This window comes from Trematomus bernacchii, unplaced genomic scaffold (assembly GCF_902827165.1).
Source record: "Trematomus bernacchii unplaced genomic scaffold, fTreBer1.1, whole genome shotgun sequence".
Taxonomy (NCBI): domain Eukaryota; kingdom Metazoa; phylum Chordata; class Actinopteri; order Perciformes; family Nototheniidae; genus Trematomus; species Trematomus bernacchii.
This window is the reverse complement of record NW_022988050.1, coordinates 5,863,231-5,888,251: the sequence shown is the minus strand read 5'-3', so window position 1 is coordinate 5,888,251 and position 25,021 is coordinate 5,863,231. Positions and strand designations below refer to the sequence as shown.

Here is a 25,021-nt window from a genome sequence, read left to right as displayed (position 1 = left end):
AAAGAGGTAAAGAGAGGTTAAATCAGCCTTTTTTAAATCATGACTACACTAGACCAAGTAATACAAATAACTCATTCACAATGAGTCTGTAAACACAACAACTGTCAATCACATCCTGGAGCAAGGTACTCTTTGGTATGTTGGTGTGTGTGTGTTCTCATTCCCTGCAGTACCAGGTGCACAAGAGCCTCTGGGTGTATACAAGAGCACACTTTCAATTAGCCTGTATTAGTGTGGTGTGTGTGTGTGTGTGTGTGTGTGTGTGTGTGTGTGTGTGTGTGTGTGTGTGTGTGTGTTTTCACTGGCCTAATTATCAGTGTGTTTGTGTTGCTGGATGAAAGAGCTGAATTGTATACTCATATTTTTGATACTTGACAGACAAGACACACTCTTAGCATATGCACTGGAGATTACCTGCAAAATGATGCTTTTGGCGCAGGCTTATTTTGGTTCAAGCCTCATTTAGAATCTGTTTGTGCAATTGAGAAATGTGAAGATTGAGTCTCCATATCAAAATCCAAAGAGTTTCTGGTTTAACAAGTGTTAAAATCAATGCATGTTATTCTGTTTTTTTTTCTTTTTATCAAAATAACCCTGTAAAAGAACAACACTCATAACCCATAAATGATGTAGAGGTATAAATAGTGAGAGCAGGGGGAAACCTCAATTTCAATTTCAGAAATACCTACGTATTTTTTCTAATGGCAAGCGAGGTCCGACTCCACTGGTTGCAAATAGTCTCTGATGGAAATGACCATACTTCCCACTGGATTTATATTATTTTGAAAGACATGTTCGACTTCAGTTGCCTAGAGAAACTTGTTTCTTCATAAATTGGTTCAAGAACACACTTTTAACAAACACTTTTCTGCATTATTTTGTGATCCAAGTTTGAAATATTTCCAGGTTAACAGCTTCAGATAAAAGTAAAGCAATGTTTGTTTTTTTCTTTTCCATATCATGCAATTCTACTAACTTTTGCAGTTCTTAAAGATTAAGATTTAGCTTGTGGCATCAGATAGCAGTTTGAAAAATGAAAGAATTCACTTTCTTATTCTTTTATTAAACCATAACTACTGCTTCAAAAAGGTGTTTTTTTTCCCCTCCAAAACAAAGAAAAGGATCATTCTCATCATGACTGAGAGTTGCAAGAAAACGTGATAACAGTAGATCGCCCCAGGCATGTTCAATTCACTGAACCTGAAAAAACAACAATCTAAATCAGATCCCTGGGTCCTATGTTTGGAAGAAGAAAAGAAACACAAGCATGAAAACCAAAAAAGGGCATGAGAAGGAAAAACAGACAGATGGTGGGATGTTCAGGCGGATGATGGTGGATGATGGTGATGATGGTGGATGATGATGGTGGATGATGGTGGATGATGCTGGATGATGATGGTGGATGATGGTGGATGATGATGGTGGATGATGGTGGATGATGGCTGGATGATGGTGGATGATGGCTGGATGATGGTGGATGATGGTGGATGATGGGTGGATGATGGTGGATGATGGTGGATGATGCTGGATGATGGTGGTGGATGATGGTGGATGATGGTGGGATGATGGTGGATGATGGATGATGGGTGGATGATGGCTGGATGATGGGTGGGTGATGGCTGGATGATGGGTGGATGATGGTGGATGATGGGTGGATGATGGGTGGATGATGGCTGGATGATGGCTGGATGATGGTGGATGATGGTGGATGATGGGTTGATGATGGGTTGATGATGGGTTGATGATAGGTGGGTGGATGATGGGTGGATGATGGGTGGATGATAGGTGGGTGGATGATGGGTGGATGATGGTGGATGATTTGTGGATGATGGGTGGATGATGGTGGATGATGGGTGGATGATGGTGGATGATGGGTGGATGATGGGTGGATGATGGGTGGATGATGGGTGGATGATGGTGGATGATGGGTGGATGATGGTGGATGATGGTGGAGGATTTGTGGATGATGGTGGATGATGGGTGGATGATGGTGGATGATGGTGGATGATGGTGGATGGATGATGGGTGGGTGGATGATGGGTGGATGATGGTGGATGATGGGATGATGGGTGGATGATGGTGGATGATGGGGATGATGGGTGGATGATGGGTGATGATGGGTGGATGATGGCTGGATGATGGCTGGATGATGGCTGGATGATGGCTGGATGATGGGTGGATGATGGTGGATGATGGTGGATGATGGGTGGATGATGGGTGATGATGGTGGATGATGGGTGGATGATGGTGGATGATGATGGGTGGATGATGGGTGGATGATGGTGGATGATGGGTGGATGATGGTGGATGATGGGTGGATGATGGTGGATGATGGTGGATGATGGGTGGATGATGGGTGGATGATGGTGGATTGTGTTGCAGTAAAACTTGGCATTAAAGTTAAGATTGCTGCAGGACTGTTCAATCCACTGATCCTGAAAACCAAAACAATCTGTTTGTATCCTCAAGCAGTCCTCTTTCCCTCTACCTTTTGTTTTGTTTTTTACTATCTCCACCAATTTCTCTTGATCCATCTTTTCTACCACTCTGAAGTTGTTTATTTCTGTTTTACCCCTTTTTCCCCTTCCTTCCCGAAATCATTTTTTCTTTCCCGGTCTGCTCCGTAGGGAAATCAAAGAACTTGAATAACTTTTGTATCACCACGGGAACAAAAACTCATATGGTCGTCATGGGAACAAACTCCTCCCGACACCACAGGACCTATTTTGTTCGGTTTCCAGGGGAAACGGGACGATTCCATGTTCTTTGTCCCTTTGAATGGTTTGCCAAGAGAAAATGTCAATTAAATGTTTCTGCGGGGGGAAGCAAACTTGTGGAAATTGAGCAGCTTCTGAGGTAGAGAATAAAGACGCAGAGAGAGAAGGAGGTGATAGTCAGATTATTGAAAAGACTTGAAAAACCAACAGACCTGTGGATTGGCAGGCAGCATACAGGTAGGTAAGAGGAAGAGACTCTTAATACTTTTAAATCCAGACTAAAAACATACCTTGTTGTGGCTGCATTTGAGTGAGCTGTCTATATCCACAATGCAGTATGGTTTTTATTCATGTATTCTATATCTGCTGTGTTCATTTTGTATTATCTTTGCTTTTTAATGCCTGTTTTTAAATGCCATGTTATAATGTGTTTCTGCTGTATTTCTTCTTAAATGTCTTTTATTTTAATTTGTAAAGCACTTTGAATTGTCATGTTCTGAAAGGTGCTATATAAATACACTTGCCTTGCCTTGCCTTATGCAGCATTTGTACAAAAAAACCGGGACTTCAAGTAGATTCTGGATTTCCAACATTTGCCTGCCACATGTTCAAAACAATAGTTATATTCAAGCATTGGTAAAAATGATTCCTCTCTATTTTGTCCCTATTATGAGTAAAGACTGAACATTGGGAAAGGACTCTATTAGTTCTAGGCCTTTTCCACTATTGCAATTTAACCACCAGTCACTCAACGTGTAGCCATACAACTTCTGTTTGTTTCAACTCTTCTTCACCTGCTTCGGGGGCTCGTCCCTGAATCACAATTTTGGCAGTATTCAGGATGTGATGATAACTCTATAGAAAATCAATGCAACTGTTTCAAGGTAATCCAGCCCATTATTGGATCCACTAAAAATCGGATGTTTTCTTCCCTAGCCCATGCTTCACCCTTCCACTAAGTTTGATATAAATCGAGCCAGTTGTTTTATTCGTAATAATGCTGACAGAGATAAACCGAACCGAAAAACCTCCAGGTAATACATTCTAAGAATAACTACAAATGGCATGTGAATGTTTATAAACTTACTAAAGAAACCTGAATTTATCCTTCCTAGGATATTAAGAAATGTAATATATTCTTCTTTAATGAATAATTGAGCTGAGCATATTTGATATAAAGAAAGCAGATATTGATATAAGGGCTGTGTAAAAAAGTGACACAATACGTATAATGTTAGAGAAGTTACATTTAAATATGTTGCAATACTTATAAATGCAACATCTTGAGATTTTTCTAATCTAATTTAAGAAAAACATTTGCATTATTCACAGTCCCTTCAACATGCAACATCATAGCACCATGTTTATGCAGTCCAAGCAAAAGTGAACCATTTGTAGGTAAAAGTTAATTAAAAAGTGTCTGTTTTTCTACCTGCAGTGGTAGCCGATGCCTCAGCCTTGAGAGTGTGTTCGCACACAAGGAGCTGTTCATTAAACACCCCTGAATGCTTCCTTCTGATTCATTAATGTGCTATCTTCCTCTTCCTTTCCCTCCATCTCATTATGTGTTGAATCACCTTAAGACTGACACAAATAATTGCGCCCACATGCACATGCCAACATCCCCGTCTTCCTCTGGATTTGAATGTGTGTGTAATTATCGGTGTGATAATTAAGAGCTGCATTTAAATGAGGTATTGAAAAGTCTGGAGTCAGTGAGAGATGCTGAACTCGCCATGAACCCCCAGACACAAACACACACACAGATAAATTGCACAGTGACACATGCACACTCCTGTATACTGTCTGCACACACACATTACTTTGATTAATAGACATAATTTCTGCCTCAATAGCTCCAGCACCACATGTCACTGCTGTGTGTGTGTGTGTGTGTGTGTGTGTGTGTGTGTGTGTGTGTGATTGTGTGTGTGTGTTATTGTGTGTGTGTGTGTGTGTGTGCGTGTGTTATACCCAGAAATACAGGCAAGAGAAGGACACAGAGGTGTGAGAAGATTAGATAATTTACTCGTGACTTCTGCAGTGACCTCCTGATGGAAACAACATATTGAATTATGCAATCAGTTATTGACATAAAGTTAACTAATTTAACATTTTGATTAACGTGTTCCTCATTGTTCAGAAGGACAGTGTGAAAAACTGAATAGTTTTGCAGTTTGTTCAGACCTTCAGAACCTAGACGGGGTAAACCAAACCTTTTTTTTTTTTAACCATACATTCTCAGTATTTCACGCAAAGATCTTTTGTGTATTGAACAGATATTTTTTAATGGTAGAAAATATATGTAACTAAACATGCAAGCAGGTGTATCGCGGTTGAGCTCCACTGAATCAAATGTTTAATTTGTTGTTATATTTGTAGCATTACTTATGAGACTTTAGTCCACAAAAACCCCTGTATGTGGTGACATGTAAAGACATAGTAAGACATGTGAGCAATGAATGTGCATGGCATCCACTTTGAATTGGCTCTAAGTCTGAGTGAACATGATAATATTATTTTGGATTTGTCAAAAACAGCTAACATGTGTTTATGTCGACACAAGCGTTTCCTGTGTTGTTGATACGGTGAATCGTAATGCTCTCTGACAGCTATTACAATATTCCCACAGAGACACACACATCAGTGTTACAGACCACACAGAGACTCAATGTAGAGCAGATGGTGTTGAACACACACACACACACACACACACACACACACACACACACACACACACACACACACACACACACACACACACACACACACACACACACACACACACACACACACACACACACACACACACACACACACACACACACACACACACACACACACACACACACACACCACACACACACACACACACACACACACACACACACACACACACACACACACACACACACACACACACACACACACACACACACACACACACACACACTTCCAAAATTCAAATCTCCCTCTTGACCTTGGCTGCACTCTGAAATAAATGAAACTCTGAGACACACAAACCAAAACATTCAAGATATATTAGTAATAAATAGTTTGAATAAAATGAAGTTTCTTGTCCCATTTCTCTGCAATAAAAAAATGATATGTGTGTAATTAGTCAAAGAAAGAAAAATTGTTGCCAGCTATTTTTATAAATCATTAAATCATTAAAGAAATGTAATGTAAATAAGGCAGTAGATGTTATTTTCAAACCCCTCGGATAAGAAGCTTTTCTGCTTGTTTCTGTTGTATATCATATTAGACTGAATAATTGAAATGGTGAGTTTCTATCAAGGCTTGTTATATTGGATAATAACAGTGAACATATGAGTCTGTCGGGGGGGAAACCAGCTGGTAAATCTCTGAGTGCTAATCTAATAGCTCCCATGCAAATGCTGAGGCTTTCCACCTGGTATTTGACTATATTTCTTTAACGGTTAAGTGTTTGTTTTATTGAAGGTTATTTATTTGGGTAAGTCATTACACCGCCTCCTGGAGCAATCTCAGTATTTGGCAGCAAACCAGAGTCAACAGGAGCGGATCACTGTGTGTTGCTATTTGTATTTGTTGTTTACTATTTGTACTGCAGTGTTTGGTGTTTGTATTACTCTTAAGTTTCTTTAGGAACTGTGTGTGCGCGTGCGTCCTATGTGCTTCCATGTTTTTGCCAGCTGTATGGCCCTATGCTGTGAATACACAAGCTATCGGAAGCACACAATCCCCTCAACAAGTACAAATACATAGAACAACAAACCTACAGGGGTACCACACACTCAGACACACACACACACACACACAAATAGAAGCTTAGTCAAAGTGCTGACATTATTTGTTTAAAAAATACAACATTCAAAGCAAATATAATTTATCGGGTTGATCATAAACACAGTTGGAGCCGCTAGCAATGTTTTGTTAGAGTTTGTTGGCAGATTAAATCAAAAATACCTTAGTAGCCACAATGAAGCAATTTGTAGTGCATGATAAATGTGAATAAAGTACATTTCAATGGTTGCCAGTCACTCCAGCTGTCTACTCTCTATAATGTCTCCATTACAGCTGTGTTTTATGTCTGTGCTGCTACTTTACTTTTACATTTCTGAATACTTTAGATGTTTAACAGGAGTGGTATTAAAAATGCCGTGTTCATTTTTGTGGTAGTATTAAATCATTGCACATTGATTGTGCGCCATTAGTGTAATTACTGTAAACAATGGGACCATAAAAAGGATTGTTGGCAGCTTTAATAGTCCGTTCTCTATTCTGTATTCTTCACAGAGTGCATTTTCCAAGTATCAGACTGTTTTCCCAGAACTATTGTCCCTACCTACAGGCAGCCTTCGATTTATTTTCATGTAAATCAACTTGTATGCGTTTCACAGTTTCTTAAAGTAATAAAACACAGTCATCAATTATGTGTCTGAGATTTCTGAGTTTGAAAAAAGTCTCCCTTGTAATGCGTTCAAGGGTATCATTTCAATAATATTGAATTGAGACACTTTTCATAACTATATTTTTGGGATTGATTGATTTTCTGACAACATGCTGTAGTCTGTGAAAGCTTTTGGAGGCATTTTATTATTATATTAACAAATCTCGATAGAGCACTTTCCTACTTTAAAAAAAAATCTATGATCTAGGACTTCACAAAGACAGCAACATGAAAACAGAAAACCATAAAATGTCTTCAAAAAACATGAAAAATATGGTGTATGAAACCAATATAGTGTAGAGAAAAGTAAGTGTGTTATATGTCGGCCACTCAGCAACTGGCACATCATAAATCACTGGAAGAACATACTGTATATATATTTATTTTACTATTACACTAAACATTTAAATACACAAACACACCAAAAGAAGAATCCCAAAACACAACAACTAAAAGATTTAATGTACTTCTGTAATATAACGTGTGGAGTCTGGATTAATGGTAACAGGCCATCAACCTAAAGTCATGGTATAGAGATTGTTTCGTGTATTGCTTCACAAAAGCTTCATTAAAAATAGACCACAGAAAGTGAAAGAAAACATAAATTTGTTCGGAAGAATTGTAAAAATATATACGTCACCTGTAAACAAATGATTTGGTTCTTTGGGGAGGGTCTTGCAGGCTGTCTTCTAACATGTATGTTGCCTAAAGTAACATTTCAGTTTCCCCCTGTGTAGAATGTGTTAATGAAATGCAGACGCAGTCACGGTCTAATGTCCTAGTTGCAAATGCATTTCCTATTTTTTCTTTTTTGAAGATGTAATGTTCAATCCATAGCCAGAGAACATGATGAATAGGATACTGTGTTTCATTTTCACATGAGAAATATACCCGTAATTACTTTTTTAAAAGAACAAACTGTCGCCAGTACAAACTAATCATAATCAGACACACTACTAGTCAATTCCTCAGCATTATATCAGTCATTATGTTTAAGCCAAACTACCATAAACCATCAAAGGAAGGCAAACAATATTAACTTCTGTAATTAAAAGAAAACCCAGCCAAATTACTTTGGCCCATCCAAAATTGAAATCCTGGCGCCAAGCCTGGAATTGACAAAGTCTATATACCGCCACTTACTGGGAGGTAGAAGGCCAACTATGCCTTGAGAAGAGAAACACATCAAGACACTCGCCATACTCTCATGTGTGTACTTTTTCAAGGTAATCACGTCTAGGTGTGAGTAAAGCACACACTGAGTGGCTAGTTGTCTATTCATCACCATGGCTGATTGCCAAAAGGCTCTTTTGGACTTCTGTCGTATTGATTTTTATCCATTTCGTGACCACAGTAACACTAAAGGAGATTGATGTGTAACACCGACTAGTAAGAGGGTGCTGTTCTTCGAGTGCAAATGGAGCCGAGGCTTTCACAGTTTCTCTCCATGACAGATGAGTGAGCAGAAAAATGTGCTTCCAAAAAGTTGTATTTATCCTAAAGCGAGGGAAAGCAGCCAACAGGGAGAATGGGTTTTATTAGAAGTGTGGTACATATTGTTATCAACATGAGTATTACAATTATGTTTGACCATTATTATTTGCACCATGGTAGTAATTAAATATCTTCACAGTGTTATTGTACAGAATAAATAATACATTTATGCAGCACATTTCGTGTTTTTCTCCTTTTTCTATGGTGACACTGACCCTTTAATAGTCGTAAAATAACTTAAAGCTGAAGAGATTGTAATGTTATTCACCTGGAAAAGCTTGCTCCATTGTGAATCTTCTATTTTCCTCTGTATTTCGTTTCAAAATGTCTTTAATGTGCCTGTTCTGTTATTTGTAAACAAAAACACGACCCTGATAAACTCCTACTCCTTTCTTGTTCACACACAGTAACGCAATGTTTTTATTCCTTTTGTTCAGTTGACTGCTACGAGGTTGTGTCACATTTGTTTATTTATTTCTCTTTAAATCCTTTTGGTTGGTGGCTTTGTATTAAGGTATGAATCAAATCAATTCGGTTTTGCATCACAGGACTTTGTTTTGACAACTATTTTTTAGCCGCAAGCCTTTTAAAAAACTTTTATCCCTCCTATTCAAGTGGTTGAGAAAGAGGGCAGAGAGTGTGTGCATGTGTTTGTATTTGTTTTGTGTGTTTCTCTTGTTCTCCAAGAATGTGTGGGTGAATTTGACTGACACATATTCTAATACGTTTATTAATGTTGATTGGGCAGCTGCCTCTACACAACTGTCAATTTATTTTCTCATTACAAATAAGAAATGAAATATTTTGGATGCCAATGATGACAGAAACTATCAAGCGTTCTTATTTACTGGAGGATCTATCTCAATCAAGTGTCTGATTGGCGAAGGCCTTCGAAAAGCTTGTGGAATACAATACGAGTAATACCTAATAAAGTGGCAGGAAGTGTATGTTTAAACACCAATATAACAAGCAGCAAGAAATAAAAAAGTATGACATGAGCAACTCCATCTGAGGGTGTAGACATAATCCATCTGTGTGCAACCTATAGAATATCCTCTTTATTAGCCTTAACATTAGACTTGTTAATAGATATGCACACCATGAGTCCCAATTGAAAGCCCACTGTTAAAAGTGCTTGCACATGAACCAGTTTAATATCAGACAATAGGTCTAACCTATTTGCATGTTTTTATGGCCATTCCATCAACAATCAAAAATGTTTGTGAGGATGTAAAAAGTTCACTAAATGTTATTTATTGCTAATGATTATTTAAAAAATGCACTGTGTTTGATGACTGTTAACTCCAGTGAAGTTAGTGACTTAGTTTGCCTTAAGTAAAATCTGAGGAGCTGCATTGAGTGATTTGTGTTGCACTTTATAACATTTATCTTCAGATTTCAAATAAAATTGAATATAATTACTCCGATCACGTTTCATCACTTTCACTCAGCCCTGATCCTGCTTCAAAAGAGAAATTGCCTTTAATTAATAAGCTATGAAAAGGATTGAATGGAGATTTTGAGTTAAAGTTTCATCAGTGGGCCTGAAAATATTAAAAAGATTAACTCTAAGGAATAATACTAGTACAGTACACGGTTTAAAACTGAGGAATATTAAAGCCCTGGCCATTTTAAAGCATAAGAGTATACTGCCGTTATTTGACTAATGATGTACTTAAGTGTATTTTATTACGACATTTATATAATGTATAAAAGGGAAAGAAACTTTTCATTTAGCGGTTAATGCAAGAGTTCATTCTCAATAAAAGCTGAGCTTCTGTCCCTCAGGCCAGCCTGTAGATCTCTTATATCCTTCATGTATCCTCCACCCACATATATTCACTGTTTAATTAGAGGAGAGGAGAATAAAGGGGATCAGGCTCTGTCCGACTTTACCTCTCAACAGCTCAGGGCTTCACCGGCAAACCTTGTAAGTGTCAATAGTACCCGTCATGTTTTACCCCCCCCGTGACCCTGTTCAGTGGTTCAATAAAGGTCATGACACGGGGATAAGGGTCAACCGAGTAAAACAAATTAATTAATTAAGCTGTTGATCTTAATTTCTCCGCAGATACAAGCTTTTAACCTGACAGTGGCGATTCAATGCGACAAATATGATCCCTGTGTTAGGAAAAAATAGAACTTTAGAGGATTAGAAAGAGCAGAGGAAGAGTAATAAGAAGAGAGGCGAGGAAACAGCAAAGAGAGGCAGATGGAGAATGAGGGGAAGAAGTGGAAAAGAAATAGAAAGAAAGAGAAAAGGACATTTTAAAGGGGCAGAGATGGAGACAGAAGGAGCTCTCTAATCTTTTCTTCCCAAAGGTCCCTGACATTTCTCTGCATCATAAGCTTGTGCTGCCCCCCAAACAGTGAGGGTATTAGGGGGGAGACGACAGCATCCAATCAATACGATACAGGGAAAGAGGGGACATGGAGATGGAGGAATAGTGATGTAAAGAACGAGGGATGTGGGTAGATAATGTCAAATTCAACTAGAGAGCATGTGTGGAGGAGATGAGATTTTAAATTAGTGGAAGAAATGAGAAGGAGGAAACAAGAGGCAGGAAATATAAAACCAGGCAGCGTGTTTATAGAAATGATTGAAGTGGTGAAAAGTGTAACGCAAGCTATTTCGTGAATCTCATACTGAGGAAACAGAAAGAAAAATAACCTTGTATGTTTTCACACGTTTGCGTTTTATGGAAGTATTTTTGGAAACAGTGAGTCACACTCTGTATGTCAGAAGGTTTTATGTTCATCCTCAGGTGTCACAGTGTTAGAACAAGCTATTGTTTGAGTATCAACTTTCATTACCAGAGATGATATGAAAATGTTAAAGGATGTTTTCCACCTGTCTGTGTGAATAAGTTAGAGCAGGACTTAAATTAAAATAGATATCATCTCAGCCACAATTACTCGCATTACCTTTTCAAACATTTATGGTTCTGTATGCAATGGTCGTAAGATTTAAAGGGGACCTATCATGCAAAATGCACTTTTGCACGTCTTTTATACATGAATATGTGTCTCCGGTGTTCCAGGGAACTCACCAAGTGTCAGAAAACACAACCCTCTCTATTTTCCTCCATACCCAAATCTCTAAAAAAGGGGCTGCAACGGATCTGATAAAAACTGATCCAGATTTGAACACTGTCCTGACGTCAGGACAGTGGCGCTACGGCTATTGGGCCAACTCCACCAATCAGGAGGAGACGGCCACGGCCATTGCCGTTCGAAAGCGCTGGAGACGCTGTAGTACATATGCCAGGCCTGTAGGTGGTGCTGTTCTCACAGAATCAGCCCTTGCAAAAACAGGGCTAAAAAAGTGCAAATTGAGCAAAATGAGGCATGGCTAAAATGCATGATCTGTTTGGTATTTTGAAAAAAAAAAAGTAGAAATATGCCTTATATAGGTATGGTCCTACACTATATTATTAAAATATAGCATGATAGGTCCACTTTAACTTCAGTAATGTGGCACAGTTTTTCACTTTTATACCTGAAAAAAATCGGACTGAATAAGTGTTGTATATATGAGTGATGAAATCTTAAGCTATCTGACCTGTTATCTCTTGTATTGTTAAAAAAGTAAACCATGTTCACATTCATTGGTGCTGTACACAACAGTGCCAAAGCTTTTAGAGAGTCTTGTTAAGTAGTGCCATCATTTATTTGGTGACAGGAAACATCAGGTTTTGTTATATGAAATAATATCCGTCATTTTTAAGGAAGGCTAATGTGACAGCCCTCTCTGAACAGTTTCCTTCCTGCAGGAGCCTGGAGGGAGAATCTGTTTTTATCGATACTGTCAAAGGTGAGAATGTGCTGCCTTTTTATCTCATATTATAATTAACTGAATATTTGGGGAGTTTGGACTGTTGGTGGGACTAGAAAAACACTTTTAAAATATTTAACTTTCTGCTCGGGATTAACATAAAAATGATAGTGAAAGTATTTGCTAGTTGTAGCCCTAGTTCGACCTTTGCTCTTTGTCAAATGTGGGGTTTGCGTGAGTTATTACTTTGAATGTATTTTGTACAAAACATGTGGCAAAGTTCACAAAAGTAGAAAGATATGAACAAAACTTAAACAACGTTTTACAAACAACAAATATTCTGTGTAGTCATTGCTACTTTTATACCACAAAATAAATAATGCTCCCAACAAACAAAACCTCAATTTCATGCATGATTTGAAGTGATTTTTATTTTAATGATTGGATACAAGGATGCGTGTATCACTGTTTGGTAAAAGTGTTCTTTAAGAATTGATTCTCATTTTGTCTGCTTGTCTTGATTAACCTTTTGACCCGTAGCAGAATGTGACTCAAAGTATTTCTCCTTCTTTTTGTAATTAATGCGCTTCTTGATCCAAAACCTACAGAGAAGTTATGATGTGGGTTGTCCAGCAAAGAAAACGTTTTTGGTCACTCAATTTTCGAGTGATATATCACGGGTTACTCTCCAAACTGCGCTCCCTTTTCAGCATGAGAGTCCGATGCAAAGCCCGCATCAGCACTCTCTTCTCTCTCAACTCGCTCTCTACCCGAATCCATTGTTTTCCAATAGAGTAGAATCCAAGTATTTCATCCTCATCTATCCAAGCGACCCCCACTCCACTCCCAACCTGTACGCTTCAGGTCCCGGTCCAGTGGAGCAAGTAAAACTACCTCATCAGCGAAAAGCTTTGATGCACTCCCGAGGTCACCCACATTGGACTCCATCTTTAGCTGCAGCTGAAGACTCTATTAATCACAACATCATTTGTTTACCAGTTGTATTGATTAACATATTGCTATAACTACAGAGAGGCTGAAAAGACATTTAACTTATTTCTCCTCTAAATATTAAATTACATATGATATCTTCACCTCATTTATGTTCCTTTTAATAAGACACAAATACATAGACACAAACACAAATGTAATATTGTGTTGCCGTTTAAGAAAAAATGGTGTCTAAAATGTGTTCTTGAATTAAATATGTGTACATTAATGAATGACTCAGGCCTTTGATATCATGATCCTATTTTTTACTATTAGTGGGACCTCTCTCACAGACAGAAACACACACACACATACACCTACACGCAAACACACACACACTCTGTATTGAAACAGGGATGATAATCAGTTTTGAGTGTGTGATTGATGATTGTCAGTCCTTTTGAGCCCTAAATATTACACATAGGTTTCATCACTGCTTCCACTTCCTGTATAACAGTGTGTGTGTGTGTGTGCGTATTATTTTATTCCGAAGAGTTCAGCTGTGCTCTCACGTGTGTTTGTGTGTTCAGAATGAAAATGAAGGATAATGTTTTGTCCTTGAGAAGAGGGAGCCTGAGAGATTTCCTAAGGACTGATGTCATGATGATGACACACTGTTTTCAGGAAGTACAAAATATAATGTCTTTGAACCCAGGCATGACCATATTCTCTTGAACAACGAGTATCCCCTGCAGTACTGAACAAATTATATCAGTACTGCATATCTATATATTCACTGTATATATCACCTAGCACTGCCGAATCTTAAAACCTTTCATTTACCTTGTTTTGCCGCTTGAGGCAGCAAAACAAGGTGAAAACAGGAGGTTGCATATAGCAGTCCCTCATATTTCCCACATAATGAGATTATTTGGGTAGTATTTCAAAACCACTCATTGCTCTATAAACCAGCGGCTGTTTTTAAGTAAATTCTTTGAAAAACAGGACTGGCTAGTGAAAACTGGAGTGATGTGAAATTCTTTCTTGGTGTAAGTGAGGATTCGAGCAGCACCTGCTGTCTAATCACATTTTTAGAGAGCTATAAAGAAACGTTATATTCATCAAGTCTCAATCAACTAAGGATAAATGCTTTTTGTCTACTTGCTGAGACATAAATGATTTTATCCTGATATATTATCAAGTATTAGTTGAATGAGATTGGAATTGTCTTAATGTGTCTTGAGTTTCAGGTCTGAGTGCATCACAACGTCTGGTCTCGTCCATCGTTATAACGCAACTGATTGAAGTTTTAATCGGTCCTCCTTGGCTCCGAAAACAATTACCTCAGTTTTGTCTTGTTTAATTAAAGACAATTCTGGCACATCCAGTCATTGATTTGATCAATGCACTCACTCAGTGGTTATATTGGACTACAGGCCCACTGTGGGTCATGCCCGGACAGCTAAGGCAGCGAGACTGGATTACTGGGTAATCAACGTGGATTGCATCCTTTTTTGGGGCGGCTAAAGAAATAAAAAAGCTCGAATAGGTGGCCAAATATATACCTGGGCAAATGTTAATATTCCTCATAAAAATATTTCTCTTTAGCTGATATACTAAAATGTTTATTTACCGGTTAACATTTGTATTATTTGAATATTTGTCAGAATATTTTCATCTTAACTGATACAACTTTTTTGTGGTTGGTTTATTTTCTCTCTTTTTACTAATATTTGGTATTGTGTTAACATTTTAGACAAATCGGTAGCCATTTTGAGGTGCAAATGGTATTTTTGGTACACAGCTCTCTAAGGACTATTATTATATAACTTATACCCCCCATGAAACATTTTCTGAACTGACACCATAAAATATTGTTCCAAAAGAAAAATTGTAACCGTTCTTAAGAAGAGATAGGGGATCCATCACAAGTTACAAACGTTCACTCTTGCTCTTCACCCCACTTTTGAAAATCTTTTAAAGCTGTGCACTCAGTGAAGATGGTGTTGAAATCACCGGCATCCCCCCCACTCAAACCTGACCTCAGGTCTGAGTGCATCCATATCTCCAATGCTGGCAGCAGACAGATGGAAGTGAAATTGAAATTCACAGCACTGGATCCTTCTCTCTCTCACTGTTAATATTGTGTCACAGTCTGCGAACATACAATATCATTTCTGCCAACAGTGTCTCATTACAATGTGTGAAATAAGCTTGAGCGTTGAAACACGTTTTTGTTATGTTTCGCCGACTGGATTATGTGCGACACCAGACATTTTAATTTCCCCATTTTACATGTTGATAGTACAGTCTAGTGATTATCAATGAGGTTCAGGCAAGTATAGTAAATAAGCTTCATTTTAAAGGAACAGTACAACCTTTTCGAAAAAAGCTTTTTTTGCTCTTTTGCCAAAAATTAGAGGATAAGACAATATTGGTAAGGCTAAAATCAATCTACTGGTAAAAGCTTAGCACAAAGACTAGACATGTTTAGTTTGGCACAAAGAGACGCATCCAAAAATATTGTAGTAATTATTTTAGGACCCAGAATTCAATCATCATAAGTCAGGAAATAGGGTGAAGGAAACATCACTAGTTAAGTGTCAAGTAGTGTTCAGTATGTTTGTATTCAGTATCTAGTTTCTAACTTAAGTGAATGAAAACCACCAAGCTTCTTTCTAGTACCAAAGTGAACCAGATTGATGCGTTGAATTAATGTGTTTTCGACTCTTAATGCCTGGAGAGCATGTTCTGTTATTCCTTTAAGCTGATGCACAGCTCTTTCTGCTCTGTGGAGCACAGTATACAATAATTCCCCTTCACAGTGTTCATTGAACAAGACTAAGAGTCTACAGCCATGCCAGCACCTCTGTTAGGCTGTACTTCAGCACAGCAGAGCTTTGGCAGAAATGTCAGCATCGCAAGGCTGGCTTCTGGTGATGGAAGAGCAGGGAGAGACACACTGAGGCTGTGTCACTGATTATTACCATGCTGTGCCAAAAAGAGGGTGAGACCTAATCATGTGCTGGTGCAACCAAATGAGAAAGTTGGTAGCGTTGATGCTACAAGTGGGAAAGTCAGTCCGAGTTTTGGTCCAATTAAAACGTTTGGCTTGGATAGAGAAATAGTTAAGTGATCACTGTAGGTATTACAATTCATCCTGAGGAGGATATTAATGATATGAATATCTGTTTCTTTGTATTTCCTCCAACGTCGGTTTAGATATTTCACTCTTAAACCATAAATGTCAATCTGCTGCTGGCATTAGAGGAATGTCAAAAGATCATCAAAGTCATAAAAAAAATCATCCTTTCGGCACCAAGAAGGGTTCAATACAAAAGTTGTTGAATTTGGCATGTCACAAAACAGACATTTTTTATGTTTCACACGTACGACGAGACGCCTGTTTTGAGCCCCTACTAGGCACTGTGGGGCCTGCAGTACTAGAAAGAAAAAAAACACAAGTACTAACACTTTCAGACTTTTGGCATCAACTTGGTATGGAAGTACCGGGTCTTATGACAGCGCTTAAAGCATAGCTTAAGATTTCACATATAGTATTGCTGAACTAGGGTTCCTATGAAATTATTCGCAATACCCCTAACACCGTTGAGGCCCACATCCCATTCCTCTCAATCCAAGCACATGCCAGGCCAGATGTAAACACTGTCGAGGGACCTGTGATGTTGAACTCCTCATGCTTCATTAGAAAAGCTGGGAGACTGCTGATAAAACCAGGCCTCTGTAGCATCCCTCACTGTCCCTCCAGCATTTCCACTGCTCCGTTTGTTCTGCCTGAAGCTGGAGAGCTGCCACCTGATTTTCCAAGTCAAATCAAGCTGTGACCACCTACAGGGGCTAGGACAGCAGCTTTTTAGCCAAAGACCAGGAGACGTCCGTCCACCACCATCTTCTGAATCCCTGCCAGGACAGCTGCAAGGGGCATTAAGCATGATGTCAAAAGCAGACAGCTGCCAAGTTGTTTATTATCAGCCTGGGCTGATATAAGAGATGTGATAGCAGCTGCTTACATTTCAAGAGCCTCGCTTCAATTGCTTGAGACACACTGTACTTGTACTTGCAGGAGGTCCATTACTCAAAGAGCATTCCCTGTCAGTCTCCCTTCAGGGATGCTGGGAGGTAGAATAAACCACGCCCACAACACTGATCTCACTACAATAAAACCTAGGCCAAAACAAAGTCAGCCTTTAAATCTAGACACAATCCTGCTCTAATGAGGACACCTCAATGGGAAACTTGTAAACTATTATCCTCACTGAAGTCTAAATTAATCCTGCAAGCTTAATTTTCACCAGATGTTTGTCTGCAAATATGTCAGTTTTTCTGTTTATCTGTGTTATTGTGTTGCACTGTTGGAGAAGCCTGTGACCTAAGATTTTCATCGGCATAACTACACTGTAGCTATGGTCGTATGACAAAATAAAGAACCTTGAACCTTGAGTGAAAACCACAGTCCAACAGCTTGAGACTTTGGGAAGAAATGTAGGTGACGATCCAGTATGTTCATCCATTAGATTAGACTATTTGTATTTAGTGTATATATGAAAAAAATCTTATTACAAACTTGATCTTCTCTATGTTTTTGGCCATTATGTCTGAACATAATATTATAGCATACTCACCAATGGCATTGTAGAGACGGCGGACATTGTTATACAAGTCACAGATGGATTTTAAACTGCAGTCTTAACCTTGCCATTAAAATCAGAGGTCTAAACAAAGGTGAACGTTAACGGTTATTGCCCCAGTCACACATTACGACTGTCGTTCGGAAAGCAAATTAACTCTGCGACATTAAAGAAACTCACAATAGAGTTACTTCTGGGTTCAGACGGCTGAACTCTAGAAAGTGACTCATCTGTGCAAGAAATGTCAGTCAGGATGTCCTACGGTGAGCTCTGCAGACACACTGTGAGAAGGGTCCTGTGAGGGTGAGCAGGAGAGAGGAGAGGGAAGATGTGAGGGAACAGAATACATGGTAAGGAACAAAACAGATCAGAAAATATGTAGTAGAAAAAGATAAATCACTATAGGAAAATCAGTAAATATCTAAGGAGAAAAAGTAATGAGCTAAGCGAATCAAAGGAAAGAGTAAAGAGGATGCCCCCTACTCTACTTTGTAGTCTTAGTGTTAGCTAAAAGAAATGGAAAAGCTTGGAACTAAATGGCCATTACAAAGGCAGTGTTGAGGCGGCCTGCAAAGAGCACACCAAATAAATCCTAGTTAACACTGAAAATCTTTATTTATGTTCGTTACAAAGCCCTGAAAGTTAAAAACCCAAATAACCTAAGAAAAATAATTAAATAACAACAAAAAACAAAGGCGAAAGAATAAGTGTGAAATGAAAAAGGTGTGATAGCGTGACCAGAGCATATTTTCATATGTGCCTGTTTGTTTGTTAAGCTTCTGTTACTGTAAATGTTGACAAACACCAAAGGATGCATTAGGGTGTGTGTGTGTGCGTGCGTGCGTGCGTGCGTGCGTGCGTGCGTGGCTACTAAATATATTCTCTCCTCACTTTTCATTTAGATTGAAGTCACTGCTGAACACCACAGAACTTTTGAGCTTGAATAATTCACTGTACTTTATCTTAAGCAGACCCATACTGTTCATAAAGAATATTTATGAGGGCTCTAATTTGCAATATGGTGTGTGTGATGGAAGAACAGAATGAATATGTAAAGAAGCAGCTCAGTCTACATTAAACTAAAAGCCTGTATGTGTGTGTTCTCCATTACAAAGCAGCATGGATGTATGGACATACACAAAATCAATATGTATTTCAACACTGATTCTCCTGTGTGTGCATTTCCGTTCATATTTCTCACAGCCAATTAGATACACTCACGATGGTCGTACTGTACACCATAAAAATCAAAGGGAAACTTTAAAGGCAGAAATTCGTCTGTAGCTTATCATTACCAAGCTCACATTGTGGCAGAAACATCAAAGGAAATCCTTTTGGCTCGGATAACTACAGAGCATCTCTTATAGCCAATAACACAGAGTGGAACATGGGAGAGGGTTAGCAACGTGACTGAAGAGCAGGTCAGTGTTGGCAGGAAGTGAATGGTAAATATGAAACGTCTGAAGTATAAAAAGGGAAGTGGCAATTCAAAAAGAAAAAACATGGCTCTACATATGACTAAGAGTACATCTACAGAAGCATTTATATGCATAGCACTATCAATGAAACATAATCACAGCTTTTTTTACTTTAAAGGGAGTTTCAAATGATGTACGATCAGAGTGGATTTAAGAGCAGAAAGACTCAGTGGAATCTGGGTAGTGCCCTTACATGAACCGTATTCACCATAGAAGAAGAGAACAACAGGAGATCTGTGCTTGTCGGTAAAAACTCCTGCTGTTTCCAAAAGTCTCTATGCTGGCTGGGAGTCTCAAGGCCAGACAGTTTCCTTTCTGTCCCACATGCAGTGTTAGCTTTAAAGATCACAAGTCAAAGACACCTGTTTTACCTCACAGAGTAACAATGGGAGACTTAAAATGTTGGGCCAAAGAGCAGAGAAAAAAGAGAAAGATGATAAAACAACAACAGAAGAAAAACAATGTCAGGAAACAGTGAGGATACTTGGTGAGGCACCTTGTGTTCAATTGGACAGAAAAAAAACTAAATATTCTTTAACTAATATGACTTCATTCTTATTCATGATACCAAGGTGTCAGTACAGTTCAGAAATAATGCCATATGTCTTGCCACTGATGGTGAGGAAACTACATGGGAAAAAATGATCTGTTTTTCAATATTTGTATACTTGTAAAGTATGAAGGGCTGTGCAGTTCATCGTATTTTAATCTCCATTACGATGTTGGCTTGCAACGATTACGAAAACAACGTAATCGAAATAAAACGATTATTTTGCTGTGTGTGCTTTCGCCCCTCCCTAAAAGCCCTCTCGGCCAGGTAGTGAGTGACATTAGATGTGTGAGTTCAGCGCGAGCGAAGATGGCAGAACAAGAGCAACTTGTGAACAAGTAAGTAATTCCGCTGTTTGGAGATACTTTGGGTTTAAGGAGTCCGACGTGCAGGGGCGGATATCTGTGTGTTCTGGAGAATCACAGACGGCCGGCCCGGCTCGCTTTTTTTAAACATCATCATTTCAGTTGTGCTGACAGGCGACAGAGGTCCACAGTTTCCCCGCAGCGAGGCTTCCCCCACCCCCCCCCCCCGTTGACAGTTCACGAGCGTGCCCCCTCGACTTCATCCAACACATCACAGTCATCAATTAAGGACGCGCTTTACAGTGCAACGGCCTACTCAACCAGCTCGCAAAGACACAAAGATATAACACATGCCATCACATTCTACATAGACATGTGCCCATGTTAGCACGTTTAGCAACCAGGGGTTTAACCAACTGGTTCACACTATAGACAAGCGTTACGTGATGCCATCTCAGTATCATTTCACCAGATCTGCACTGCCTGCCCTATATGACAAATGCCGTGGGGAAGTTGAAAAAGATGTGGCTTCAGCTGAATACTTTTTAATTATACTTAAAGTTCAGGGTAATCAACTGTTAAAAAGATACCGTTCACATTTATTGAACTTTTTTTAAAGTTCAATAAATGGATGTTTTCAAAGTCAATGAATAATCGTATTTAATAATCGTGATATCAATATTGACCAAAATAATCGTGATTATGATTTTTGCCATAATCGAGCAGCCCTACTTGTATGTGACATTTGTGAGTTTTTACTGGGGAAAAAAGGCAGTTTTCCTCAAAACTGAAACGCTTTCTAAAGTGTTTTGTGTTGTGCTACCTCTTAGGGTCACTGTCACCGCTCAGCAGTGTTGTTTACTACAACAGGCACACTTTTCCAAAACCTTGAATACCTTAAAAGTTAGCAGAGAGAACATTTTTTGTTTTAGAATTATCCTTAAAGTGACAGATAAGGATGCTAAAACCTTGATCAGTGGTATGATCCAGCTTCTGCATTTTGAACAAGCTCGAGATTAAAGAACCTTGAAGAATTACACTCAAACATTTTTAGAAGTTTTACTCTTTCCCAAAAATCTACATGGCACGCGGAAGACCTCAGTGAGACAGCATGACCTCGAGAAATGTAAATGCAAAACAGTTTCTTACAGTAAGAAATATCAGCAGAGACGAAAACCTGTCAGAGGGTAAGATCTGCAGTTTTAAGGGTTTGGTTGTTAAGAATACTAAACTCTCCACACTCTTCTCGATAGGCGCCAAAACTCTGATTAAAAGAAGAGCTAATAAGTCATGTTTTCCAAAGTCAGTTATTACAACGTATGCATATTAAACCACTATAATATGACTCTCGTTTCTAAGTCTCCACAACACACCTAGGGTTTCATTCTGGCGTTGTAGCTGGTTTGTAAACATTTATTCATTTTAATGAAGATTAAGATTGAGGTTTTAGATGCGGGATTAACAGCTGAAGTGTTGTTGAAATGCTTCGCCCAACAAGTGTCTCGAGTGGAAAACAAGGCCTCTGATAATCTCTTGACCTTTGAGGATGCACCGTAGATAAGCGCACAAACTGACATTGGTTCGCTGATTCAGGATTAGAACGAAAATAAGGGAAGAAACAAAGAAAGTCTGTAAATTACAAGAAACACCAAGAGGCTCGCTAAAGGTGGGTGAGTCAGACAGAAGGAGATGGTATTACAAATCTGTTTTACTGGTGTGCAAGGCCTGTGTTTTTTAAATTTAATTCTGTTTCCACTTATTTTGTTTCTTATTCCAACTTTCCTTCTGACAGTTTACACACTGGGAGAGTTATTCTCCTACCTCTCACTTCTCGCTGCCTAACCCTGTGACAGATGAGAAATTGAACAATTGATATTTCTGACAGGAACTCAATTAAATCCCGTGGCCACTGTCGGAAAAGCTGAACCAGAGGAACCAGAGAGTTTGTGTTTGTGCGCATGAGTCGATGAGATATGATCATAAATACTGTGTACTGCATTTGTCGAATTGTTTGTGTGAGACGATGAACATTGTATATGCAAAATAAATAAATAAAGATGTCAAGAAATAGTTAAAACAGAACATGTTTTGTACGCATTAGACACAAACAGTCTGTGGGGGTAGTGTCTAGTCATATCATATCTTTATAATGATTTTCTTATCTATCTGACCAGGCACTAATTCTCTATCTGCTGATGGGGACTTTTATGACATTAAATCTAATAAAACGAAATGTTCCTACGAGCTGTTGGTCACATCCATATTTCATTATGGCAGAGAGAGCGACAGAAAAAGGGGAAGAGAGAGAGATAGTTAAAGAAAGAAAAGAAACACGAACTGTGCAAAATGCAAAGAGGGAGCAGGACGGAGACGAGAGTAAACGGGATTCAGAGAGACAGAGACAAGCTGGCCTGTGGCATTCTGGGATAAGGATTTAATGTAGATTGAAACGCTTCATGCTGGTTGAGCATATAATTGGTGCAGCAATGTAATTTTTTTTAACTCACGTCATGACTTAACCGTCAAATTAAAACACACTATACATTGAGCGTGATCTGACTGTAAATCATGTTTCTAATCTGAACTTGTGTGGGACATTTGAATGAAGTACTTTCTGGGTGTGTTTTAACACCTCAGTAGCACAATAAGGCAGGGGTGTCAAACTCAAGGCCCGTGGGCCAAATCCGGCCCCCGACTCCATTTTATGTGGCCCACAAGAGCTTGCAAAGAATATCATACGTTTATTATACAGTTACATGCCACTTTACAGAAGCAGGTTGCCCATAAACTACATGTCCCACAATGCATCTCGTTATGTGACATGCGCACTGAACAGACTTGCAATTATTTGCCCTAGACTTCTGCTTTCAGACATATAGTTAATTATGGAGTTATTACAATTATATATAATTATAGTTATTATATATTATATATATATTTATATAGTCTTAAAGTTACAACCGGCCTTTTGAGTGCAACCATAATGCTGATTACATTGGCCCGCGATTACATTTAGTTTGACACCCCTGCAATAGGGCAAAAGTGTTGGTCCAACAGTGTGGCGCTTATATATATTTTATCCTGAGAGGGAATAAAAGTCTGTGCCAATATGTTCGACAATCTGTCCAATAGTTGTTAACATTTGTGTTGTAAACTGATGACTTGTTTTTATTTTTCTCACTTAACTTTTATTCTACAGTTAACACAGCATGTTGGTTTTACAAGGTGGCTAAGTGAAGCATTTCCCAAATTGGGGTCCTAGGAGCTTTGAGAAGCCCCCAAGCAAAATGATAAATTATTCATTTTGATTATACCTTTCATACACGACTCTATTGTAGAGATTTGCAACTTGGCAGAATGTATAACTGTGATTATTTTACTCATGCTGTCGCCCCCAATCATTTCCCAATGGGCCACTATGATTGCTTGGTTTGCAACAGTGAAATGCAATTCTTGGTTTTTAACAAGAGCTTGTTTAATGTTACCAAAACAAATAATCAATAGTAATTTCCCATAAAATGCGCTGTGAGGCAAAATCCTGAGTTTGATTTGGTGTAATTATATGAGATGTGATCCTCTCCTCACTGTTCTGTCTGTACTCTTGATTCCGGTCTTTGCCACTTCTTCACCAGTCCGTTTTTCCTGTGCAAACATCCATATATATATATATATATATGAGACTATAGGTATAGTGTGAGAGCGAGATACTATATATAGATATATAGAGAGCAGATATATGGGTGATATAAGATACTATAGATATAATGATAATATATAGATATATAGAATATATATTGTGAGATATATATATAATATATTTTGCTAGATATATAATATATGTATATATATATAATAGATATATATCTATATATATATATATTTTGATATATATATATATATATATATATATTTTGATATATATATATATATGATATATATATATATATTTTGATATATATATATATATATATTTTGATATATATATATTTTGATATATATATATATATATTTTGATATATATATATATATATATATATATATATATATATCAAAATATATATATATATATATCAAAATACAGCCTATAAATTGATGCATACAATGTTAAAGACAGTTTCTTCCCCAGAGCAATGATTGCACTAACCTCCAGCTTGCACTGACACAATATATATATATATATTTGTATACACATTCAAACATATTTCTTTTGACTTAAACCGATATATTCCTGCAATTTAACTTTATCTGCATATTGAAGTATGAATGCTTGTTGTTTGTATGTTGTCTTCTCCTGAATGTTTCTTGTTTGTTTTTTGTATTTTGATGGCACCTTGAAAAAAGGAGTAGCTCTACTCATCTCATTGTACCTGTATAATGACAATAAAGGATTCTATTCTAATGCTTAATTTAGAATAATGGCACAAAGTAATCCCTAAATATTGGCAGTTTCTAAGCAAATGGGGACCTGACATTTCGAAAACATAGCCATTACTAATTATTGACAGTTGGTACAGTAAATAATAGATAGAATATTGATATATAGAGGGAAAACAGAGATAATAAAATAGACACAAATAGACTTTCTTTAGGTGGAAACAGGAAAAGGAAGTCAGCAGATGGTAAACAAGGAAACATGCAGAGGCTGGCAGTAAAGGAAAGACAGTAACGACACAGGAGAGATTTAGTCATTA

General features: G+C 38.1%; 1 protein-coding gene across 1 annotated transcript; it reads right to left on the bottom strand.

The window, feature by feature from the left end:
* Positions 1-1,319: 1,319 nt before the first annotated feature.
* On the bottom strand, positions 1,320-2,534 carry LOC117473424 (extensin-like). Its single transcript, XM_034119001.1, has one exon. It carries the CDS (start codon positions 2,532-2,534, stop codon positions 1,320-1,322), a length of 1,215 nt encoding a protein of 404 aa, XP_033974892.1.
* Positions 2,535-25,021: the final 22,487 nt, after the last annotated feature.